The following is an 18310-nucleotide window of genomic DNA, read 5'->3' as shown; positions in this document are numbered from 1 at the left end:
CCAGCAACAAGCCCTGAAACACTCTCCCTGAAACAGCCCCAAAATGTCTCCTGCAAACAGCCCCCGCCAGGCACAGCCCCACAAAGCACCCTCCCTGAAACAGCCTGCCCAAGGAACAACCGCAAAACACCCTCCCCAAAACAGCCCCCCCAGGAACAAGCCCTGAAACAGCCGCCCAGGCCAAGGTTACCGTCAGTTTTTATTAAATTTTGCTTCCCTGCCCCGCCGGCATGGGGCTCGGCAGTGCCGTAAGGCAGTCGGTTAATAAGGCAACGCGTGCTTCCACAAACACCACGTCAGGACAGTCCCCCGGCTTCAGTCGGCATGGCCGTCCCGGAGGAGAGGGCTCGCTCCCACGCAGGTGCTGGGGTCACCTGGGAAAGTCATCGGCTCCTCCGCCGCGGGCACCGCCGGCATCATTCGGGAAGTTTCTCACCTGGCGCCCATCGGTGGGTGAGCGGTGTCGGGCGCTCGTCGGCACACGGTGGGTACGGGGCGCAGCACAGCCGAGGGTGCCGCGGTGCAGTCCGAGAGTCAGGGCAGCATCGGCGGGACGCTGCCGCCAGCCAGGCTTCATTCCCCATACCGCGGCAGACATAAACCCAGCAGTTAGGATTAGAAACACTTGTTTTTCCTCTTTAGTACAAAAGCTTGGGAAACTCTACGATGACACGGGGTGCAACTGTTTTTTTGCCATATTCTCAATAGAAAATTAATTTTTTTTTTTTTTTAAGAAAACAGGTTATCCACTGCAGATCCAGATGAGAATCGAAGTCGCCCGACAGTCAGGAGCCACCCCAGCTGCCTCAGTGATTAAGACGCAGGTAGCACCCATCACACCTTATTTAAGCCCTGCCAGTCCCGTGCGAGCCTTAGACTTTGTAGCTCAGCTCAGCGTTCATCTTTGTGTACATCTCATAAATTGCATCCAGGATGGGGGTGACCCTCGAGAGAAACTGATGAATCTTCTCTATGCTTTCCTCCTCTTTGACTTCTTTACCCTTCTCTAATGCTTTCAGCAAATCCGATTTGTATGGAAGAGCGTAGACCGAGCCCTATAAAACAGGGGAAGAAGCTGTAAGGCTCCCACAAACCCAAAGTCCTCCCCATCCCACGAGCAGGACCCCAGTTTGGGTTGTTCCCGTGTGCCTCCGAGTGCCCGGAGACCCCAGTTTGGGTTGTTCCCGTGCGCCCAAATGGGACACCACGGGGTCTCTGGGCACTCGGAGGCACACGGGAACAACCTTGGGGACGTTGGCTGGACACTTGGAGAAGCAGGGATGCGCAGAGAGGGTCCCCTGGAAATACTGCTCAAAATAGATCAGCAGCTTCCCACGTTTCCAAGCCCTTATTCCCCTAAAACACATCACTGCTAGAGGCAACTAACGGAGCAGCTGGGCTTAAAGAACGGCTGCTTTCCTCCACGGAGATGTGAACGCTTACCATGAAGAGCTTCTGCAGCATCCAGCCATGGTATTTCTTCAGCGCGATCTCGTAAGCCTTCATGGCGTTCACTCGGATGAGGTTCGGATGCTCCTCATCCCGCTCACCATCAGAGATGCTCTGCAGCAACACCAGCATGAATTTCAGGCCCCTGTGAGGAGCGGAGATGTTGGGGTGGGGAAGGGGATGCTGCTTCCCAGCCTCCAGCAAGGCACCCCCCAAGCTCGACGCATCCAGGTCCCCCAAAAAACCCCAGCCCCAGCAGCACACCCTCCCCACAGGGCTGATGCCTGCCCCTGCGTGCTCCTGCTTGTGCAGCCAGCGTGCTGGGCTGCGCTCCCCGAAATTTAGCACCTCGCATTGCCCTGGCCAGATCCAGCCTGAAGGGACCAGCTGGACCCAGGCTCGCCGCAGCAGCCTCCGGAGGGTGTTTGGCGGGCTCCCTGCACGCCGGGACACAGGCCGGAGCAGCCCCCGACGCCGTGAGTCACCTTTTCAACCACATCAGCGCCAGCGTTGCGCCTGTCTTGGGCCAGGCCGAGCCGTGCATCTCCTTCTCCGTCTCCAGGATGTTCTGCAGCGTTTTGAACTTGGCGGGGTTGGAGTCGTAAACCGCCCGGATTTTCTGAGAGGACAGAGAAGGGCGGTTGGCTCCCGGGAGCTGCCGGGCAGAGCAGCAGCGGGCTGGCGCTCACAGCTGCGGTGTGGGGAAACGCAGTGTCTGTAGTGAGCACCGCGGCTGCTAAATGGTGTTTTCACCAAGGAATATCGTTAATAAACACACAGAGATGAGCTGCCGCTGAGCCTGAAAGCCCCCCATGGGAAGAAAAGCCCTTTTTAAATGCCTCTGGCTCTTGCCTCTCCGATCTCACAGCATCCCTGCCTGGGGGTTTGCCCCCCCCATGCCCTCCTGCGCCCTTTCCTACCTTGATATTTCCAGTCAGGTCTGCTTTGACCGGCGAGTAGACGATGGGAGTCCCCAGGCAATCTGTGGAAACACGGAGGGAGGACATTAGTCGTTAGGGGACACAGGAGATGTGGCAAAGTCCCAAGTCATAACTGACAGGTTTCACCTTAACCACAGCCAAGGCACCGAGACACGCGCCAGCGAGGCTGGGAACGGCTCTCCAGGCTTCGCACACGGTCGTGGCGAGCGGTTGCCGGCCCTCCGGGACAGCCCTGCCTCCCGCCCCGGCCCCGCGACCCTCCAGCTCCAGGACACGGCCCCGATGCGATGGCCCAGAGCGGCACGACGGGCACAGGCCCCTCTCAGCCGGTCCCGGGCAGGCAGCCCCGTGCCCTGCCCGGCCCAGCCCTGCCACCGAGCCGTCACACAATGGCCGACATTGTGGAGGGCAGCGGGACGGCGCAGGCCGTCGTGGCACAACACACGCCCACAGCCCCGCCATGGGGTGAGCGGCCACGGGTGGGATCCACGGGCCGGCCGGGAGCTGCCTGCCCCGAGCGGTGCCTCCGGCCGGGGCGAACCGGGGGAAGGTGGCCGGGCCCCGCTGCGGCACCGGCGGCTCTGCCGGGGCGTGGGGCCCCGGGGACAGCGGGACGTTTCCCAACGAGGCTGCTCGGCAGGTTTGACGGGAGCGTGATGCAACCCCGGCCCCACCAGGCTGCTTCCCCGGCGGGCACCGGGAGAGAGGAACAGCCGGGCCCGGGGGTGAGCTCCTACCGGGGGCCCGGGACCGGGCGGGGAACGACCCAGACCTGGGGGAGTCCCAGGAGCGAGCACCCAGGACCGGGGAGAGGCTACCCGGACCGGCGGGGCCCGCGGGCCCTCTGCCCTCAGACGGCTACGGCTGGGCGCGGCCGCGAGGCCGGTACCGGGCCGGGCCCCACCGCAGCTCCCGCCCCCGCAAACGGCCGTCCCGGACTCACCGAAGAAGGGCGGCAGGTGCGCCACGGCTTCCAGGAAGGGCAGCGTCTCGATCTGCTTGTCGGCCGGCAGCGGCTTGAACTCGTGCTCCAGCAGCAGCGCCATGGCCCGGCGCGGCCCGGCCCGGCCCGAACCCGGGCCCGAACCCGAACCCGAACCCGAACCCGAACCCGAACCCGCGCCCGCTCGGCTCCGCACCGGCACCGCACCGGCACCGCCACCGGCCCTGCCGCCCGACGCGGCAGCGCGCTGCCCCCGCGCCCCACCCCCGCCGCTCCGGCCAATGGCAGCGCACCGCCCACCCTCTCGCCCGCCAATGGGGGTGCGGGGGCGGGACTAGGGGGGCGGCGGGGCGGGGCTGAGCTTGTGCTCTCCTCAGAGCCCCCTCAGCCCTGGGGCCGCTCCCCCGCAGCCCCGGGTTGGGCCCTGGAGGAGGCCGCGCTGCCCGCTCCGTCCCCTGCTGCGGCTGGGCCCCGGCCCCGGCCCGCTCAGGGTCGCACGGGCGCCTGCGGGCCCTGCCCCGGCAGTGGCGGGTGGAAACAAGAGCATCCCCACCGCGGCTGCTTACGCCGTCTCGGCCCCGCACCGGCCGTTCCTCCCGTGGCCGGGCGCAGCGTTCCAGGCTGGTCGTCGTTAATTATTTAGGGGAGATAAATGTTTCATAGGGAGCAGCCGGCTCAGTTAGCGCGGCCCTCGCTGCCTCGGCGCGGCCTGGCCTGGCCTGTAAACCCAGGTAACCCCCGACGGGGGGGATTAATTTTAAAGAGCTCGGCGAAGGGCGGGAAAGGTGACACCGAGCTGCGGGGGGGCGGGCGCGGAGGGAGGCTCAGCCGCCTCCAGCAGCGCGCGGGGAGGGGGTTACCCCCGGACCCGGTGTTTTTACCGGTTTTTCTGGAAAAACAGGCGTCGGGGCGATACCGATCGCAGGGAGGCGGCTGGCACGGGGCCCGTCCCCGGCGGTGGCACACGCAGGGGGCCGCCGGCTGCCGCCTCCGCCCAGCCGGGGCCCGGGCCCGGGCCCGGGCCCTGGGTGCTGGGCAGCTCCCAGGTCAGGCGGAGGCCGGTCCGGGAGGGGCTCGGTGGGGGACGAGCTTCTGCAGGCGGCGCCGGGCCGGCGGCGCTGCCAAGGCTGGCAGAAACGGAAACCTTTAACCCGCCCGAAATACTGACGGCGCAATAAATGGGCGGCGCTGCGGGAGCTTTGACCCGCGCTGGCACCAGCCCGGCTGCCCCCTCGCGCCGCCCGGCCCGGGCAGGGGGGCACGGCCGGCGGGCGGCAGAGGCCGGTCCGCCCCGGGCCGTGCCGGTGGGAGCCCGCGGGGGAGCGGCCGCCCCCCCTCGCTCCCTGCGGAGCTCGGCCCGCCGTGTCCCTCGGCGGCGCCCGTAGCGGCCGGGGGCGTTGCCATGGCGCCGGGCGGCGGCCGCGGGTGGCGGGCGGCGGGCGATGGCGCCGCCGCTGCGGTGGGCGGCGTGGGGCCGGGCCCGGGCCCCGGAGCGCTGGGCCGCCGAGCGGCGGCGGGAGCTGGAGGAGCGCAACCGGCAGCAGTGGGAGCGGGCCAGCCGCTCCTTCGCCCGGGCCGCCATTTGCTGCTCCCGGCAGGCGCGGTGGAGCGCGGCGGGCGCCCTCCAGCCCTGGTACGGGGAGGCCGGGAGGGGAGGCGAGGCCGGGCCCCGGCGGGCGCTCCCCGTGACGGGGCCGGGTATGTGTCGCAGCCCGGCGGCGGTGCGGCGGGAGGAGGAGGCGGCGGCGGAGCGGCTGGAGGAGCGGCGGTCGCGGCTGCGGCGGCTGCTGGGCGAGGAGCGGGAGGCGCTGGCGGCGGAGCTGCGGGAGCTGCGGCGGGGCCGCGGGCCGGAGGCCGCCGGGATGCGGCAGCGGAGCGAGGAGCTGCGAGCCGGCCGGGAGGAGCGGAGGAGGAAGGTGAGGGCAGCGGCGGGGCCTCCCGCGCCCCGGCCCTTGACCCTGCACGGCGCTGGGAGAGGCCTCGCAGCCCGGGGTGCGTTCCCCATCCCTGCCGGTGAGGGAGCGCTCGCACAGCCCGCCCGGCGACGGGACGGGCACGGCCGCTCCCTTGCTCTGGATGGGCAAATTACCCTTGCTGGGGCTGGACAGAAGCTCCCTGCGCTGCGTTTTTCAGAACTGGGTGCTCTGGACGAAGGGATCGAGCGCACGCTCGGTCAGTTTGCCGATGACACCAAGTTGGGCGGGAGTGTTGATCTGCTGGAGGGCAGGAAGGCTCTGCAGAGGCATCTGACAGGCTGGCTCGATGGGCCGAGGCCAACTGTGTGAGGTGCAACAAAGCCAAGTGCCGGCTCCTGCACTTCGGTCACAACAACCCCATGCAACGCTACAGGCTGGGGGAGGAGTGGCTGGAGAGCTGCCCGGCAGAAAAGTACCTGGGGGTGTTGGTTGACAGCTGCCTGAACATGAGCCAGCAGTGTGCCCAGGTGGCCAAGAGGGCCAATAGCATCCTGGCTTGTATCAGGAATAGTGTGGCCAGCAGGACCAGGGAGGTGATAGTGCCCCTGTACTCAACACTGGTGAGGTTGCACCTCGAGTACTGTGTTCTGTTTTGGGCCCCTCACTCCAAGGACATCGAGGTGCTGGAGCGTGTCCAGAGCAGGGCAACGAAGCTGGGGAAGGGTCTGGAGCACAAGTCTTATGAGGAGCGGCTGAGGGAGCTGGGGTTGTTTAGCCTGGAGAAGAGAAGGCTGAGGGGAGACCTTATTGCTCTCTACAACTACCTGAAAGGAGGCTGTAGTGAGCTGGGGGTCGGTCTCTTCTCCCAAGTAACAAGTGATAGGATGAGAGGAAACGGCCTCAAGTGGCACCAGGGCAAATTTAGATTGGATATTAGGAAAAGTTTCCTCATGAAAAGGGCAGTCAGGCCCTGGCACAGGCTGCCCAGGGAAGTGGTTGAGTCTCCATCCCTGGAGGTATTTAAAAGAAGGGTAGATGTGGTGCCTGGGGACATGGTTTAGTGGTGGACTTGGCAGTGCTGGGTTAACGGTTGGACTTGATGATCTTAAAGGACTTTTCCAACCTAAATGATTCTATGATTAACTAATGGCTGCCTTGGGAAGGTTTGATATCTCAAATTCTTCTGTATTCTGATGTAATCCAACTCTTGCGTTTCCAGGTTGCTGAGCAGCTGCTCTATGAGCACTGGAAGAAAAACAATGCTGAGCTCCGGGAGGTGATGTTACTTTCTTTTTAGTCCCTGCTGCCTTGTGTTTATTAAACCAGTTTTTAACTGGAAAGTCATCGCATATCTACTGTTGTCATTCATCTTGAATCACAGCAATTGTCCTAAGCTCTGATAAGCAAAAGGCAAAGAAGAAAATCGCTTAACTGTCTAAGGAGTCCCCTCAAAGCTGGTATTTTTCAAAAATTTTTCAGTGCCCGTGATGTAAATATCTCTGGTGCTTTTTAAAGCTGTGCCCACCCTGTCCTTGGTGCTTCCTTATTCTTTATTCCACCAACCTGCTGCTCTAGCTGCCACAGCTCTGGTTTCAGTGTCACTGTAGTGTTTCCCAGAACTGGCATGTGACATTGACCCTCAGCTTGTGACCTGGTGGGCACCGAGGACACCCAAACGAGCCCACCTCTGCAGAGGCAGATCCTGCTGGGACTCCAGGGCTACGGCTGGGCCAGGAGGAGCCCTACAGAGTCTGTCTGGATCCTGGGGGACAGGAGAGCCTCTGGCACTAATGGTGATGCCGCATCTGTTGTCATCTACAGGTAGAGTCGGAGCTGCACAGGAAGCACGTGGCGGAGGCTTGGGGTGACCAGCTAACGCAAAAAAACAAGGTACGCTGGGGTAGCCCTGGTGTTACTGGTCACTAGGGCGGAGTCCTGGAATGCGTGAGCAGGTGGAGGTGTGACACTGTGTGCCTTTTGACCCGGCCGGCAGACAGCTTGCCTTCCTGTACGGACACGGTTCCGATGTGGAAGGAATAGGACTTGGCTCTTTGTTTTTCTCACACCAGTCTTGAACCAAATAATGACTGAGGTCGCTGTGCTCTGTCCCATAGCGATGGGAAGTTCTGGCGTCCGCAGAACGAGAGGAGCTGCTAACAGGAAGGATGCTTTTAATGAAGACCCGTTGTTCCTGTTTAACATGCTATCCGTCTCATAGAAAATCCAGTGCTATCTGCTGATCAGATCCCTTGCAGGATTTGGTGCGGCACTGGGTGCTTGTCGAACTGCAGTGCAGAGCCAGTGCAAAGCTGTAAGGGCTCGGTATTTGAATACACACATACATATGGGAATACAGGGATTTTTGATGTGGGGGAATAATAAAGGCCTTCAAATACAGATTTCAGAGTTAACTAAAACAATAATCTATGCTGTAATAGGAAAAACTGAGTGTATTTTTAAGACCGCCTGTGCTTGTATCAGACCTGTGGAGGGTCCTGCGAAGGACGTGTATAGACTGGTAACCATTTTCAGGCAGTGATCAGCGATAGTTTTGCTTTGTCCTTGTGTTCCTTCCTAGCATATTTTGTTCCATATTTTCCCAATACGTGTCAGCTTGCAAGAATTTGATTTGTGCATTTCCTGAGCCAGAATTTGTTTCTTTGTGTTAGCCTAACCTTAAATGCCATGCTTTCTTTTGGCTCGGAAAGCAAGAAGCAACTGAACTTGAAGAGAAAAAACGTTATGAAAATGAATATGAAATTGCGCGAAGGGAAGCGCTGGAAAGACTGAGACAAGAGGAAGAGAAGCGTCGGCTGGAAGAGAAGAAGCAAGCAGAGGCGTTGCTTCAACAAATAGAAGAACTGAAATTACAGGAGACAAAGGTAATCTTCAGTTTCTTCTAATTTGAGAAGGAAATTCATTGTTTCGCTTGGAAATACAGCAATGCTGACCTGACCTCTTCCCTCCAGGTTTCTGCTAGATTAAATCTGGAACAAAGTTAGTTGTGACATAATTTCTGTTGGTAATGTAGACCTCTCCTGTGAACACTGGCATATTAACTGCATTCCGGTAGCTTTTGTTTGCTCCTCATGAAATGTGAGCGCCCTTTTGTGCTGCACCAGATGAGAAAAAGATTTATAGAAACTTCTAAGTGGGACAGGTTCAGGTCAAAGGCTTTTTCAGCTGGGGCTTCTCACGGCGTCTCTTGAGCTGTGAGCCACTGAGCCACAAATTAAATTAACGTGGAATATTTGCTGCAGCGAGGATTTTGACTGCTTGCAAAGGAGCAGAATGGGGTACAAACTCTGGTACAAACGCGCTCTCTGGGATGTCCTGCCTCTCTGATGTGCTCTTTCTTGGTGGTTGTTTTTTCCTTTTAGGCAACAAAGCTGAAAAAAGAACAAGAGAATTTATTAAAGCAGCAGTGGGAGCTGGAGAACTTGGAAGAAGAAAGGAAACAAATGGAAGAGCACCGGAAGAAGAAAGAGCTTGGGTACGAGATCGAGCGTAGCTTGTTTCAGCAGGGCTTGGATAGAATCTGTTCCTACATCCGCAGTAGCACTTGCGGCACATGGAGGTATTTCAGATAGAAGTGGTGGGTTGTAAATATTTGGGTTTTGATGGAAGCGCCCAGAACAGCCCACGAGCAAACGCATCGGTGCCGTTACTTCTCTTTGTTCATGTTAGCAGTAGCAGGTACCTCTGTCGGCTGTAAGTTACATCGTTGTAGATGTACCTTCTCGAGTGCTGGTGTAGATCAACACAGGGCTTTGGAGTCGGTTTGAATGTGTTCTGTTCTTTCTCCTTCAGCCGCTTTTTGAGGCATCAGTGTAATGCCCAGCTAAAGAGACGAGCCCAGCAGATACAAGAGGAGCTGGTAAGAGAAAGTACCCCTTGATTTATACTTTCTAGATACTGTGTGCTGAAGAAACTTGTTCTTTGTGGTTTGTTTATATGTCTGCCTCTGATGCCTACAGATAATTAGTTTGGAAGCCCCTTCCAGCTTGTGAACAGGGCTGGAGCAAAAAGATCATGGGGAAGCCAGCAGACTGGGTGTCCTCCTGAGCACACCCTTGACGCTGTGTCACCACTACCTCGTAGAGAGTAGCTCTGCACACAGGCTGGAAGTGTGCTGGATAGTGGTTAATCATCTTGTGGTTTTTCTCAAGGAGATAGACAGGCAAATCTTAGCAGCCCTCCTCGAGAAAGAAGATGAGGATCAGCGCCGCCAGTCTGCGCGACGAGAACGAGCAGTTGCAGATGTTGCCTGGATGAAACGTGTCATTGAGGAACAGCTCCAGTTAGAAAGGGAGAGAGAGGCAGAGCTGCAGACTATTTTTAGGTGAGTCTGCTCACCTCTGAACATTGTCTAAAGAGACCATGTGTGCTGCATGTTCCTGCCTGTTGGAATTCGTGTTTGTTAAATAGGCTTTGAAAGCGGACGTTAGAAAGCGGTGTCTGGTTGGCCCTGCAGTTCCAGAAGCACGGCAGTAGGGGTGAGCGCTGCCCCTTCGTTCCCTGTGCTAGTGATCAGCGTGCCAGTACAGACAGACCCAAAGCCTTTCTGTCAGGACAGAATCAAAGCCTGTGGTTGTTTTTCAATGACTTTGGCCCAGCACCTAGTCCATAATTTCTGTTACGTTGGCTCTAATGCAAGAGCTTTAATAACAAAAAAAGGTAGTAAGGCAGAGACAGCAAGAATTACCTTTTAGTTTTAAGTACTTTGTAACCAGCTTTCAATGATTCTGCATTACCGATGTGGAGGGGTTTAGTCTAAGTGACTCCAAAACCTGAGTATTGTTTCCTGTTGTGTCTCGGAGCTGGTAGATAAAAGCTGCCTCAGGTTCCTTGTTCAGGTTCAACTTACACTCTCCCCAGTGCAGAGAGCATCTTCACTGGTGACAGGACAGTGCGTGCTACCATCAAGTTTTAGTTAAAGGTTTTGTTGCAGAGGCAAGACTTGCAAAATCTTCAGCTTTTCCAGCAACGCCCTTAACTCCCTGCCTCCTGTGTGAAGTAGTGTTCTTGTTAAGAGGCAAGCTTCCTCCCGAGGCCCTTTGTGCCTGGGGCAGACCGGAGCACCCAAGCAGCCCTGCTACAGGCCAGCGTTTCCTCCTGCACGTTACCTCCTGCCGTTCAGTAATGGGAGAGCAGAGCAATTCTCTGAAATAAGCGCAGGTGGGGCGGACGCGCTGGCTGCCTGGGAACAAACGGGAAGAGAAACCCGAGTACTCCTCTAAAGCACTGGGTAGCTCGCCTATGCCCATGGAGTGTATAGGGGGTTTTTAATTGTAAGTAGTAACCTTAGAGATAATTCTTCCTCTCTCCTTTAGAGAAGAAGCTAAAAAAATGTGGGAGAAGAGGGAAGAAGAATGGGAAAGAGAGAAGGCGGCCAGAGATCGCCTGATGAACGAGGTGATGACCTTTTTTGATGAGGTGTCTCTCTTGGTTCGATGAAGCCATCGTTCCAGCTGTGACCCTCCACCCTCCAGAGGGTCACAGCCTTCAGTAGCCAGGGCAGAATTTTTCTGCTTGTCCGATACATTTTCTGAGAACTGTTGAACCGTGTGCACTGAGATTTCCCCAGTTCTGTTTCTAAGGCTGGCCCCTTCCTTGTCTTACCTTCTCCCTTCACCCTCTCACTTCACAAAGGTCCTGGCAGGCAGGCAGCGCCAGATCCAGGAGAAGATGGAGTTAAACAGACGAGCCCAAGAAGAGTCTATAAAGTATCGAGAGCAGCTGATTAAAGAACTTGAAGAGGCAAAAGAACTGAGTAGGCGAGAGAAGGAGCAGGAGGAGGAACTGAAGACAGCCCACAGGCAGGAGCTGGAGGCGCAGGTACAGCACGCTTCCCAGACACGCACCTGCTCTGTGGCTGATCTCGCCGTAACAGCCCCGTCTTCTCTGTGCCCAGCTGACAGAGCGCCGCTTACAAGAACGGGAGGAGCAGCAGCGCCAGAGGGAGGAGGAAGAAGAGGAGAGATCAGCCCGGCAGCGCTGCGAGGAGCTAGTGCGGCAGGAGGCCAAGCGCATGGCTGAGCAGGGGTACCGCGGCAGGGTAGGTAGCAGCGGGACGGGGAAGCCTGGACATCCAGGCCCCCGACACGCGAGCAGAATCGTTGTTGCTTCTGATCTGCACCTTTGTTGCCGTGCAGCGCCAGGGTGGAATGCTGGGCCCGTTCCTTCCCTGGTCCTATTTTTAACAGCAGTCTATAGTTCTCTCTTACAAATTGCTTTTCTGTTGCTGATACTGATATTTTACATTCCAATTTTTAAATAACTTCGGAGGCAGACTTGTTGCTACTGCCTCAAATGTTGTTCTAATTATTTTCAGCACTATCAGCTGCATTAACGCAGTTGGTACAGCGCATCTCGGCTGCTTGATGTCTTTGTATTTTCTTTACGTTAGCTCTAAAAACTAAGCTGAATTTGAGTAACCCTACCTAAACCACGTGCCCAGCAGATTGTATTTTTCATACTAAACTATGAGCTACTCTGCAGAGTAACTCACCCCGGTCATTTATTAGAGAGTAGCTCCTAAAGTCAGGCTGGAAGGAGGTGTTACTGCCTTCAAGTATCAACTTCTAAACGTTCTGATGCTTTTTCTTGGAGGGCATTCTGTACTCTCTGGAGTACCTTTGCCTGCTGAATAGCTCGTGTGTGGAAGATCAACTGTAGAGCCCACGATGTAGTTACGATCTTTGTTTTGACCCTGTTAGCTCTACAGTTACCCAAAAGCAGCATGGACCTGAGGATTCTCGCCCTTTGCACCTGAGGAACGAGCACTAAACGCAGTTGCAGACTACAGAAAGAAAACTTTGAAGAATCAAGGAACTCCCGAAATAATAGTGGCTTTGGAATAGCCTACAGTGCTGCCGAGACTCAACTCGGTAGGTTTCTGAAAATATTTAGCTGTGGCCCAGCTGAATACAAGAGCAAATTTCTGCTGACTTCAAAAACGCGGAGGCGTGCGCATCCTTGGAGGACCGGACTGCTTCGCTTACTCCGTGTTCGGGAGCTGTGATGATGTATTTTAGTATGTGCTGCAGTGGGGCAACACAGCAAATAAAGGGGCCCTCTGGATCTAAACCGTGAAGGAATCTGTGCCTGCTGCAGAACAGGAGCTGTACGCTACCTGCTGCCTTTGCTGTTGAAGTGTCAGGCTCCCACTAGGAGCCCAGCTGGCTTTTAGGAGTTAATTCCTAACACAGTGCAAATCAGTAAGATAACGTCTGCTGTAGGAATAATTCTTAACATGCCCAGTTCCTCTCCAGAAGGTGCTGAAGACTTGGTTCATTTCTTTACGTAAGCAAAGAGCTGCAGTGACAAGAGGGGAGGTTTAGGTGATTATTGCACTTGACTCCTTGCCATCACCTTAGGCAGCCGCAACTTAAAATCAGTCCCCCCGCGTTGCTTCAGCTGCTGCGGCGCGTTCAGAGCCCGTCACGGGGGGTGAGGGGCCGTCACAAAGGTGGGTGCTGTTTCAGCACTGCAGGCTTTCCCTCACCTATAGGAACTTCTTCAACATCTTTTCTTTAGAGACCCAGCAGTCAAATAACCCCACAGAATTTTGCACACTGAAAGGGTTTTAGCATTTTATAGTAATAGAGTAAACAAAAGATTAAGTCAAAATATTGTACAGACAGAACAACACTGATAAATACAAGTTTTGGAAAAAGGCAAAAAAATTTTTACTTTCCTATGCAGCATTTTGTAAAGAAAGAGGAGATCTAGTCATAAAAGAAAAAAAAAAACACCCACTGTTGTTATTTCAGGTATTACAAATCTTCTGCCCCGCAGTGCTGTGTGACGTACTACTCTGCAGTTCCACCGGTGGTTTTGCACCACTGCCTGTTTGTGAAGAGCTGATGTAGCACATCAGCATGCGCTCAGACCACTTCTGCTTCACTGAGAACATCAGAAAATTACCTGTCGTGCGTGACAGTCACCATGGGTTGGGAGTGAGGACACAGCGTGACCGTAACCAGCCTGGAGCAAACGTTTGTTTGGAGACGGGGGAAGTGCCAGAAATGCTGTTTCAAGTGACAGAATGGGAAATCAATTCCGGGTTGGCCCTGCTTTTATAGCTAGGCCTTCCAACAAGCAGAATGGTTGATTTCAGAAAATCTGGGGCTAGCGTAGCTGGAACAAGGGCTTGCAGTTATCAAAGCATTGGGGTTTTTTTGTTACAGAGGCAAGTTTAAACAACTGATAGCTTACAACATTACTTGGTGTTACCCTGCTTTGGAAATCAGGGAAGATATGTTAAAGAAAAGCATACAATGGTGTCCTGAGAGATTTAAAAATACCATCCGCTGCCTTTCACCGACGCCAAGTCAAGGAGAAGTTCCTAGAAGATTATCCATGTATTTAATTGCCAGTAGCATAATGCTGCAGGAGGTTTTACAAATGTCTTTTGCAGTTCTAATCCCAGCCTGCCTGCATTCCCGTGAGTTTAGAGACAGTCCTGGAATTGAGAAGTGCAGAAAGGAAATTAAAAAACCCCACAACAAAGACCATTAATTTACTGGGTCATCACCTGCCCTCTCTATTCCCTCCCTCCCTCCCTCCCTCCCTCCAACATGCACTAATTTAAAAAGGGAGCTAATTACACCATACAAGCCTCCAACAGTGTTATGGCACTTAGTGTTTATATATACATACAAACACGGTGTGATGTGAAAAGGAACCAACCGCTGCACTTTCGTTCGTTTGTTCACCTAAATATGGCAATTCTTCCACCAGAAAGCCTTGACAGTTTGTGGTTCTGGCAGACCACACGCTGCAGACCTGTTTGTGGAACAGCAGATAGCCGCTGTCGAGTGAAAACTGTCCGAGTGTTCCTGTCAGCTGCTGCCACGTGACAGCTGCTGCTGGTCTGTACTTTGCTCTTAACTAAAGGACCGCGTTTAAGTGGCTGCCCGGCTCCTTGAAAATGACAACACACTTCCAAATGGGACACAGGCGGAGGCAAAAATGAGTGATTTTTTTTTTTCCCCCCATGGAATTCGGATTCCCCAAGAACTCTCATGTTTGAAAGTACGGACTGACAGAGTTTTGTGAACTGTTACGACTGAAAAAACCTGAAACACACACTGACATTTGTCACCCACCTACCTTTCTAACAGGCAGCCTAGCTTGGCTTACTCCAGATGTAGCTTGTAAAATTTTGAAAGATTTGCATAAAACTTACCAGATATCAGAAATCTTTTCACATTTGGTTATGTTGAGGTACAGAGGTTATATGCTATGGCAGACACAGCTGCTTTTGCACTGGCACTTTTCTAACTTCCTTTTTTTGTTTTTTAATTACCACAGAAATCTTTAGTGAAATTGCATCTTGAGTTACTGAGCAATGCTGCTGCAAACAAGATGGTGCCTTGAAGATGACAGTAAAATTCTGTAGGAGACTTATGAATGAATTATTAAATCGGAAACAAAGGATAATATTTTAACCACTAATGCCCTAAAGTAACATCAAACATATATATTAATGGCATAGTGACAACTAAAAGAAATAACTACTAAGTTTCAAATTCCTTCCAAAATAGATAAAGTGACAAAGACCTCGTATAGTTACACGCAATAAGCTTGGATGCCCACAACTACTATTGTTTTAGCAGACTAAAAACATATTATTGCACAACAGTTGATATGGGAACAGATACTATTGGGCTTGTACTCCCTTATCAGGACTACAGCCTTCTTCCTGCTGGGGAGCAGTTACGGTCCTGGAGCCTTCAGAGCCCGTTTCGCTGCAGGTTTCTCGGTCGGCAGCATCACGGCACGTGAGGCTCCAGGACGGGCAGAGCAGAGGCGAGATTCTGCCCTCTGATGATACGCGCGGCTGAACGCAGCGGGTTTTGCAAGCAATATCTGAAAGCAGAACGTGGCCCCAAGGAAACATCTAGCAAGAGCTCGATACAACGCTGGTACGTGATAATGGCTCAACAGCTATTCGCAACATGCTATTATCTGTAACTAAACCGGCAACGCAGGCACAAAATAAGGCAGTGGGTTAAATTAATCATAAAATTGTTAGAAAACATGCAAAAATAATACTGAGTTTTAAAAAAGAGTTTCTTGCCCCTTTAGTTTGTCTCATAAAAATTTGAATAGTTCCACACCTATGTTTAAAATTCAACCTTTAAAAAACAAGACTAAAAAGCCAAGTGTGACTCAGTTGTTGTTCTCTTTGGTTGTGATGGTAACCAGCTGTTTAGCAGCCTTGGCGATGTCATAGGCGCACTGGATAACTTGCTGCGTGACCAGCTGGATGTCTGTCGTAGGGCACGTCTCCACGGGAAGGGTTTTTTTGCACTCGGATTGGAGTCTGTAGGCACTAGATGTCAGCAGACGCAAAGAAGTCCTTACCAGTTCAGATTTGGGTTTCTGGGAAAAGAAAGCAGAAGTTGAACTTGACAGAAGAACAAAGCTGGTTTAGGGTCTCTCTTAATTAGCTGGCAGTGGTTCACAAGCGTTCTTTAATACGAAACTTCTGCTGCTAGGGCCCTGCTTTCTGCACGGACTTCTCTGTGCTGTAGAACGTAAGACATCTCTGCAGAGATGCGGGGTACGCAGCGTGTACACGACAATCCGTTCAGGTAGGCACAACAGCATTAGATTTTCCTTGCAGTTTTAGAGAGGTAGATAAGAGTTTACAAAAACTTAATCATGGAGATTTCCCTCCCTAAAATTTGCTGTGAAGAAACAGATGCTTTGGTAGGTGGATAACAGATCTAAACATACCTGCAAGTAAGAAATGCAGGCAACGGCATTCAACTGGAACCATGAGGGGGACGAGTCTAGCAAAATGCCTGGATAACCACATGACTCCTCAAGCTAAATGCAAGTAGCCTCCAGTTTTGGAGGAGCTGCGTCCAGTTCTTAGAGTTTGAAGTTCAAGAGTAGAATGAAAGGCCTGGACTCACAAATTAGCCCTTCCCAATTGGCATGCTAACAAATACAAAGATGCGAGATTTGACAAAAACACCTAGTCGTTTCTCCCTACCTTCAGCTTTTGGTTCTCATTTACTGAAGGGAAATCCACTAACGAGGAATGAGGCCAGAAACACTTAAAAGCTGAAAGGTACTTACTTTTGGGAACAGGGCTGCCATTTCCGTTACTGCCACATGTATTCTCTCGGAGCATGGTATATAGCTGCAAAAAGATGCAATGTATCATTCATTATGTAAAGACTCCCTTTCCTCTTCAGTCTCACTAGTCAGTGGCTATTATTCTGAAAACAACTGAGTAACAAAACCCCCATATGTGTTCTAAAAATATCTTTGTAGGCTGCACTGAAGGCAGCTGAAGTAGGTAGTGCAACACCCAGTATGGTGACTCCTAGCGTCTCCTCAGCATTCCCCAGCACACTGCACCCCAAGTTTGTATGTAACTATGCGACTTCAGAAAAAGCAAGAACTTAACCGATAATACAAAATTATTTCTTAAGTTTTCATTATTCTTCAATCAAAATTTGTTTGAAGGAATAACTGTCCGTACCTATTGCACCAAACATTGTCAGAAAAAGTCTCAATTTGTATGCAATTATGGAAACGATTCCATGAATATTAACTGCACATGAATTCATATACTAGCATTTCCTAATCCCCCCCCCGCCAACTATTCAAATATTAGAATTTGACTCCAAATTGTACAGAAAATTGCTCAGCTCGTTCTCTTTGGCATATGCACAATCGACATGTTATTGTTACGTGTGGGAGAGCATGCCCAAGCAAACTGGTTCACGTAAGTCAGGCACAAAGTAAAGTAAGATTCTGCAGCTTGAAAATATTTAACCAAAATCTGGTGATACAGAGGTGCTCTGGAAAAAAACCATACGTTTTTCTTCAGTGCAGTGTTGACAATCAAAAGCAGATTAAAAAAAACCACTTTGTATGTGGGATTTGAGTAAGTTTAGCTTACTGCCATTTTAAGGAAATCTCTATCCGTTTGTTTTGAAAGAGCTCGTTCTCCATAAGCCAAGAGACTGCAAAACCAGACTACTAAAAGAAAAGTTTTTAAACTGCAAAGGATCTAAGCAGCTAAAAATATCCAGTAATCTCTGAAGAAAAGTTAAAAAACCCCACAAAGGTGTCTGAATTGATTTTATGTTTCGAAGTTGAATTTTGCCCATCCAAACTCTTAAAAATAATTTAACAGCCAAGTGTTGATATTTGTAGGACTGTCTTGTCTACACCTCTGAAGCAATGCAATTCTTCTGCATTTCTTTTCCATGTGTAAGTTATGAAGCAGAAGCCTTTAAAAAAGCACTTTGTACCTAAGTTACCAAAATACAGTAAACTCAAAAAACTGTATTCCAAACGCTTGGCAGCAAGACCTGAAGTCTGACCTCCATAAGCTTTTAACCCATCCGTTCTCGGCTAAGCTCTGAGCGCTCTCTCTAACAAACACGTGCCTCTCTGGGGCAGCAGCCGGGCTGGAAGCTTTAGGTTGTTGCAGAGATGCACACTGAGGACACGCCTTGATTCCAAGATTTACTTCCATCCCTGTATCAGTTCATTACCAGTGGAAGCCAGGAATGCAGCACCGTGCACCTATTTCCCCCTTCTCATTTGACGAACTGGAAGGTTAAATGCCTGCTGAGAATGGGGTGTGCCAAACTTCCAGCAGAGAATTCATACCTTGCTCTTTTGGTAATGTTTAACTGAAGGTAAAACATCACGTGAAGCTAACTTAAGAACACCAAGATGCCTTCTTGGATGGATTTATACACAGTAAACAGACAACGCGCAATTCTCATACAGCAGCTTACAGATGCATGCATCTCCAAACTACCAACTACTTTCACAGTGTGCGAGTTTTAGGCCAAATATTCAGTAATTCTGTTGAGTTAGCTGACAAAACAAAGGCAGATTCCATTAGTCCTCATAGATTTCACTTCTGATTTATATACGAAATGAAAATTGGTCTGTTCAAAATAGATCTTAAAACTATTTACCATAAGCTCCTGTGAAGCGCTGTGTTAGTGTGGTTTGTCAAAAGTCTAATTTCAAGAGACTCGATTTTATGCTTCAAAGACTCAATTTCAGCGTAA

The 18310-nt window shown here is 52.4% G+C and overlaps 3 protein-coding genes across 9 annotated transcripts in view; 1 reads left to right on the top strand and 2 right to left on the bottom strand.

The window, feature by feature from the left end:
- Positions 1-180: 180 nt before the first annotated feature.
- Positions 181-4063, bottom strand: GLTP (glycolipid transfer protein). Its single transcript, XM_087754749.1, has 5 exons — positions 3334-4063; positions 2370-2431; positions 1935-2068; positions 1444-1594; positions 181-1055 (listed from the first exon to the last, which is right to left on the bottom strand). Exons 1-5 carry the CDS (start codon positions 3434-3436, stop codon positions 873-875), a joined length of 633 nt encoding a protein of 210 aa, XP_087610875.1. The 5' UTR covers positions 3437-4063; the 3' UTR covers positions 181-872.
- Positions 4064-4748: 685 nt separating this feature from the next.
- Positions 4749-12720, top strand: TCHP (trichoplein keratin filament binding). Its single transcript, XM_087754752.1, has 12 exons — positions 4749-4966; positions 5045-5249; positions 6469-6525; positions 7071-7139; positions 7958-8131; positions 8630-8742; positions 9060-9126; positions 9419-9591; positions 10583-10664; positions 10902-11087; positions 11164-11307; positions 11969-12720. Exons 1-12 carry the CDS (start codon positions 4776-4778, stop codon positions 11999-12001), a joined length of 1494 nt encoding a protein of 497 aa, XP_087610878.1. The 5' UTR covers positions 4749-4775; the 3' UTR covers positions 12002-12720.
- A 107-nt stretch (positions 12721-12827) lies between these two features.
- Positions 12828-18310, bottom strand: part of GIT2 (GIT ArfGAP 2) — a 34710-nt gene continuing 29227 nt past the window's right edge. For all 7 annotated transcript variants that reach the window (XM_087754746.1, XM_087754741.1, XM_087754740.1 and 4 more), the window contains 2 exons: positions 16347-16410; positions 12828-15641 (listed from right to left, as the gene is read on the bottom strand). In XM_087754746.1, coding sequence (XP_087610872.1) covers positions 15429-15641; positions 16347-16410 — 277 coding nt within the window. In that variant the 3' untranslated portion in view covers positions 12828-15428. The remainder of the gene's footprint in view (positions 15642-16346; positions 16411-18310) is intronic.

The sequence above is a fragment of the Nipponia nippon genome, unplaced genomic scaffold (genome assembly GCF_047370975.1).
Source record: "Nipponia nippon isolate SJK-2023a ecotype South Korea unplaced genomic scaffold, ASM4737097v1 scaffold_18, whole genome shotgun sequence".
NCBI classification, from domain to species: Eukaryota; Metazoa; Chordata; class Aves; order Pelecaniformes; family Threskiornithidae; genus Nipponia; species Nipponia nippon.
The sequence above is the reverse complement of the archived record's forward strand: the minus strand, read 5'-3'. Positions and strand labels throughout refer to the sequence as shown.